The sequence below is a fragment of the Capricornis sumatraensis genome, chromosome 16 (genome assembly GCF_032405125.1).
Source record: "Capricornis sumatraensis isolate serow.1 chromosome 16, serow.2, whole genome shotgun sequence".
Lineage (NCBI taxonomy): Eukaryota > Metazoa > Chordata > Mammalia > Artiodactyla > Bovidae > Capricornis > Capricornis sumatraensis.
Window position 1 is genome coordinate 82,783,769 of NC_091084.1, and position 6,556 is coordinate 82,790,324.

General features: G+C 47.3%; 1 protein-coding gene across 1 annotated transcript; it reads right to left on the minus strand.

The window, feature by feature from the left end:
* Window positions 1–3,582: 3,582 nt before the first annotated feature.
* On the minus strand, window positions 3,583–4,508 carry OR10V1 (olfactory receptor family 10 subfamily V member 1). The gene is given in 2 exon segments (XM_068989386.1): window positions 3,583–4,412; window positions 4,415–4,508. Coding segments are annotated over 2 exon segments (924 nt in total).
* Window positions 4,509–6,556: the final 2,048 nt, after the last annotated feature.

Here is a 6,556-nt window from a genome sequence, read left to right on the forward strand (position 1 = left end):
TGGATCACTCCAAAACCAATAAAAGCACAATGTATCAGTGTTAAATAAAAAGTTTTGCATGTGCGTTAGTAAAACAAATCATGGTCAGGCGGCATCGAGAGGCCTATGAAAGCTGGTCTTGGGGGCCTGCCTGGTGGTCCAGTGGTCAAGACTCTGTGCTTCCAATGCAAGGATTGGGTTCCATCCCTGGTCAGGGACGTAAGATCCCACACACCCGTGTGGCACAGCCAATAAAAGAAAGAAAGAAACAAGGAAAACAGTATTTGATTCATATTTATGAGACTAAACTGATCAAGATGAATTAATAAAAATACAGTTCACAGGTAAAAATAAAAATTAATGGGTGAATGTAACTCAGATGACCATTGTATCTACTACTGTGGGCAGGAATCCCTTAGAAGAAGTGGAGTAGCCATCATGGTCAACAAAAGAGTCTGAAATGCAGTACTTGGATGCAATCTCAAAAACGACAGAATGATCTCTGTTCGTTTCCAAGGCAAACCATTAAATATCATGGTAATCCAAGCCTATGCCCCAACCAGTAACGCTGAGGAGGCTAAAGCTGAAAGGTTCTATGAAGACCAACAAGACCTTTTAGAACTAACACCCCAAAAAGATGTCCTTTTCATTATATCGGACTGGAACGCAAAAGTAGGAAGTCAGGAAACACCTGGAGTAACAGGCAAATTTGGCCCTGGAGTACAGAATGAAGCAGGACAAATGCTAATAGAGTTTTGCCAAGAGAATGCCCTGATCATAGCAAACACCTTCTTCCAACAACACAAGAGAAGACTCTACACATGGACATCACCAGATGGTCAACACCAAAATCAGATTGATTATGTTCTTTGCAGCCAAAGATGGAGAAGCTCTATACAGTCAGCAAAAACAAGACCAGGAGCTGACTGTGGCTCAGATCATGAACTCCTTATTGCCAAATTCAGACTTAAACTGAAGAAAGTAGGGAAAACCACTAGACCATTCAGGTATGACCTAAATCAAATCCCTCATGATTATACAGTGGAAGTGAGAAATAGATTTAAGGGCCTAGATCTGACAGATAGAGTGCCTGATGAACTATGGGCGGAGGTTCGTCACATTGTACAGAAGACAGGGATCAAGACCATCCCCATGGAAAAGAAATGCAAAAAAGCAAAATGGCTGTCTGGGGAGGCCTTACAAATAGCTGTGAAAAGAAGAGAAGCGAAAAGCAAAGGAGAAAAAGAAAGATATTCCCATCTGAATGCAGAGTTCCAAAGAATAGCAAGCAGATTAAAAAAAAAGTCTTCCTCAGTGATTAATGCAAAGAAATAGAGGAAAACAACAGAATGGGAAAACTAGAGATCTCTTCAAGAAAATTAGAGATACCAAGGGAACATTACATGCAAAGATGGGCTCGATAAAGGACAGAAATGGTCTGGACCTAACAGAAGCAGAAGATATTAAGAAGAGGTGGCAAGAATACACGAAAGAACTGTACAAAAAAGATCTTCACGACCCGGATAATCACGATGGTGTGATCACTCACCTAGAGCAAGACATCCTGGAATGCGAAATCAAGTGGGCCTTAGAAAGCATCACTATGAACAAAGCTAGTGGAGGTGATGGAATTCCAGTTGAGCTATTTCAAATCCTGAAAGATGATGCTGTGAAAGTGCTGTACTCAATATGCCAGCAAATGTGGAAAACTCAGCAGTGGTCACAGGACTGGAAAAGGTCAGTTTTCATTCCAATCCCAAAGAAAGGCAATGCCAAAGAATGCTCAAACTACCACACAATTGCACTCATCTCACGCACTAGTAAAGTAATGCTCAAAATTCTCCAAGCCAAGCTTCAGCAGTACGTGAACCATGAACTTCCAGATGTTCAAGCTGGTTTTAGAGAAGGCAAAGGAGCCAGAGATAAAATTGACAACATTTGCTGGATCATGGAAAAAGCAAGAGAGTTCCAGACAAACATCTATTTCTGCTTGATTGACTATGCCAAAGCCTGTGACTGTGTGGATCACAATAAACTGTGGAAAATTCTGAAAGAGATGGGAATATGAGACCATTTGACCTGCCTCTTGAGAAACCTGTATACAGGTCAGGAAGCAACACTTAGAACTGAACATGGAACAATAGACTGGTTCCAAATAGAAAAAGGAGTATGTCAAGGCAGTATATAGTCACCCTGCTTATTTAACTTCTATGCAGAGTACATCATGAGAAACGCTGGACTGGAGGAAGCACAGGCTGGAATCAAGATTGTCAAGAGAAATATCAATAACCTCAGATACACAGATGACACCACCTTTATGGCAGAAAGTGAAGAAGAACTAAAAAGCCTCTTGATGAAAGTGAAGGAGGAGAGTGAAAAAGTTGGCTTAAAGCTCAACATTCAGAAAACGAAGATCATGACATCTGGTCCCATCACTTCATGGGAAATAGATGGGGAAACAGTAGAAACAGTGTTAGACTTTATTTTTTGGGGCTCCAAAATCCCTGCAGATGGTGACTGCAGCCATGAAATTAAAAGATGCTTACTCCTTGGAAGGAAAGTTATGACCAACCTAGATAGCATATTTAAAAGCAGAGACATTACTTTGCCAACAAATGTCCGTCTACTCAAGGCTATGGTTTCTCCTGTGGTCATGTATGGATGTGAGGGTTGGACGGTGAAGCTGAGCGCTGAAGAATCGACGCTTTTGAACTGTGGTGCTGGAGAAGAGTCTTGAGAGTCCCTTGGACTGCAAGGATATCCAACCAGTCCATTCTAAAGGAGATCAGTCCTGGGTGTTCATTGGAAGGACTTATGTTAAAGCTGAAACTCCAATACTTTGGCCACCTCATGGGAAGAGTTGACTCATTGGAAAAGACCCTAAAGTTGGGAAGGATTGGGGGCAGGAGGAAGAGGGGACGACAGAGGATGAGATGGCTGGATGGCATCACTGATGCAATGGACGTGAGTTTGGGTGAACTCTGGGAGTTGGTGATGGACAGGGAGGCCTGGTGTGCTGAGGTTAATGAGGTCGCAAAGAGTCAGACACGACTGAGCAACTGAACTGAATGGAACTGATGACATTTGAAGGAACAGGTGGAATCTTCTAGCTCATCTTTGTTTTCTCAGAAATAAGGAAACTGAAGTCTAGAGGCTTGGAGAGACTTGTACAAGGTAACACATGTTCCCACTGGCAGAGCAAGGAGAGTGGCACTGTGTGGAGTCCGCTTTGTCTTCAGGTTTCTGATGCGTGCGTTCTCATCGTGGCATATATTCTGCTAGCACTTGAGTTTTCCCTTCTAGAGTAAAGAAGACGATACTTATGATGGGCTAAGTGAAAGAACCCACATAACGTTCCTCATTCCCAGCAGATGTCCAATAAGTGAATGCTTCCCCTCCATCCGCGCCCAGGACCCTGCGCCGCCCTGCGTGCTAAAGCTTCATTTCAGCGGGTAGCATCCACGTCCTCCGGCGCCCCTAGAACGCCATGTCTCTGTGGCGTACACTCTCGGCTCCTGCAAACCATCCGGGCGTAATTACTAACAGCGTCCCATTTCATTCTCAGAAGTGTCCTGAGTTAAATAAGTCACAGAACCACCCGGCCTAGAGCCCGCGTAGTGCCCGCCTGAGGGCATTTTTCAATTCTTTGTTCCTCATGCTGCAGATCAAGGGGTCTAAGCTGGGAGGGATGAAGGTGGAGACCACTGACACCACCCGGCCCGACTCAGGAGAGTAGCTGGGCCTCGGGGACAGATATATGGAGCTGGTGCAGCCGTGCTGCGGGAGCACCGCCGAGAGGCGAGAGGAGCACGCGGAGCAGGCCCGGCGGCGCCCTTCCGCGGACCGGATCCGGAAGACGGTCGCCACGATGAAGACGTAGGAGACGAAGCCCATCGAGAGGGGAATGCTTAGGACGAAGAAGCTGATGGCCTACAGAGCGCTCTGGTGAACGTGCGTGTCCGCGCAAGCCAGGCGCATGGCAGCGGGCATGTCGCGGAAGTGGTAGATTTCACTATTGTTGCAGAACGGGAGGCGGAAGATTAAAACAGTCAGCGGTAGCGACAGCAAGAACCCTAGTGCCAGGGCCCCCACCATCAGCGCCACACACAAGGGCCAGCTCATGAGGAGGGTGTACCCTAAAGGGTAACGGATCGCTATCAGCCGGTCGTAAGCCATGACTGCGAGCAGGACGCAATCAGCCCCTCCCAGGAAGACGAAGAAAAACATCTGGGTACCACATCCAGCGATAGAAATGGGGGTCCTGCCCATTGAAAGAAGGTTTGCCAAGGCCAGGGGCGCGATGCAAGATGTACAGAGGATTTCCAGAGCTGCCAGGTTAGCCAGGAAAAAGTACATGGGGGTGTGGAGGGAATGATTGATCTGAACAGTAAGGGCAATGAGGGCATTTCCACCCAGGCTGGTCAGGTACATGCCAGGAAGGCCACGAAAATCACCGCCTGGACCTTAGGGTCGGCTGAGAATGGACGAAAGAAGGACTGCACCTTTGCAGTTTTATTTATTTCCTCCATGGGTACCGCATTGGACCTATGAAAAGGGAAGATGACAGGAGTCTCTAGGTATCTCTTTTAAATTTAAACCTTTTGTTTTCTGTTGGGGTATAGCTGATTAACAGTATTGCGATAGTTTCAGGTGAACAGTGAAGGGACTCAGCATACACGTACGTGTATCCGTTCTCCCCCAGACGGCCCTCTGATCCAGGCGTCCACATGTCACTGCGCGGAGCTCCCCGCGCTGCACGGTAGGTCCCCGCCGTGGTCCCTGACCATGTCTTTCCCCCATTCTAGGCCTCTCTTTTAACATGATGCTTTCCCAGCTCCTCCATGCACAGAGGTACTTCGGCAGCTTTCCTTTTACAGCCGAGCACGTGACATTGCGATTTATACTTTGGCCCTCTCTCACCTTTCTCCCTTTTCCTTCCTGCGCTGAAGACCGAGAACTCCTCTGTGGTGGGGATTCTGACGACCTTTACTTTAACTCCCGTCTCTAGCACAGTACCCGGCAAAGAATATTTCTCAAGAAGTATTTCTGAACAAACGAATGGATAAAGTCAATTTAAAGTTCAAATTTACAAAACAGATAAAGTTGGGCATTAATTCATCACGGGAAACTTGGAATAAAAAGTTTTAAGAACATATAAGTAGATGGGTGTCAAAGTTTAAAGAAAACCGGGCATTGTGATGTTGTATCAGAAGCTCCACAGTTCACAGGCAGACAATTGATACTGTGTATAAACCAGATACCTAAGGAGAACCCAGCACAGCACAGGGGACTCTGCTGAATGCTGTGTGGTGACCTGAATGGAGAGGAAACCCAGAAAAGAGGGGACATGTGTGTATGAATAGCTGATGTGCTCTTCTGTACAGCAGAAACGAAGACAGCATGGCACAGCAACTATACGCCAGGAAATTGAACAAACTCTGTGATTTAGTGTAAAACCTGGAGACTTTGCTGATTTGTTTTGCTTCCTCTCGTTTATCCAATAACATCAGTATTTATTTGTCCCTAAACACTGATACTGTCCTTCAGAATTTCTCATCTCTAAAGACTAATGATATCACTTATGTGCAAAATCTAAAAAAAATGATACAAAGGAACTTATTTACAAAACAAAAAGACTCACAGAGAACACACCCAGGGGGTGGAGGGATAGACTGGAAGTTTGGGATTGACAGGGATTGCTTAGTCGCTCAGTCGTGTCTGACTCTTTGTGACCCCACGGACTGCAGGTGGCCAGGCTCCTCTGTCCATGGGATTCTCCAGGCAAGAACACTGGAGTGGGTTGTCATGCCCTCCTTCACGGGATCGTCCCGACCTGGAGATCAAACCAGGTCTCCCACATTGCAGGTGATTTCTTTACCGTCTGAGCAACCAGGGGAGCCCAAGAATGCTGGAGTGGGTGGCCTGTCCCTTCTCCGGACCCAGGAATTGAACTGGGGTCTCCTGCATTGCAGGTGGATTCTTTACCAGCTGAGCTACCAGGGAAGCCCAGGATTGACATGTACACCCGGCTATGCTTAAAGTCGATAACCAGCAAGGACCAGCTCTGTAGCGTGGGGAGCACTGCTCACTGTTCTGTGACGACCTACATGGGAGAAGAATTTGCAAAGGAGTAGATGCGTGTGCATGTGTAACTGAGCCATCGTGCTGTGCCTGAAACTAACACAGCACTGCCGATCAGCTTTAAAATAGAAACGAAGGCCTTCCCTGGTCGGCCAGTGGTTAAGAATACCCCCGCCAGCGCAGAGAACGTGCGTTTGCTCTCTGGTCTGGGAAGACTGCACACGCTGCGGGCCGCAACTACTGGTCCTGCGTCCCCCGAGCGCATGCGCTGCAGCAGAGAAGCCGCCGCAACGAGGAGCAGCCCAGCTCCCAGCACCCGGGGAAAGCCTGCAAGCAGCAGTGAGGGCCCAGGGCAGCCGAAAGGAAACGAGCGCTCAAGCAGTGAGAAGATCCCGCTCGACCTCTGCTTTGGCGCCTTCCCACTGCCCCGTCAGTTCTAGCCGCTCTTACCTTCCATTGGGATTTTTGTGACGGCCTTGCTTCTGACCTTCCATTT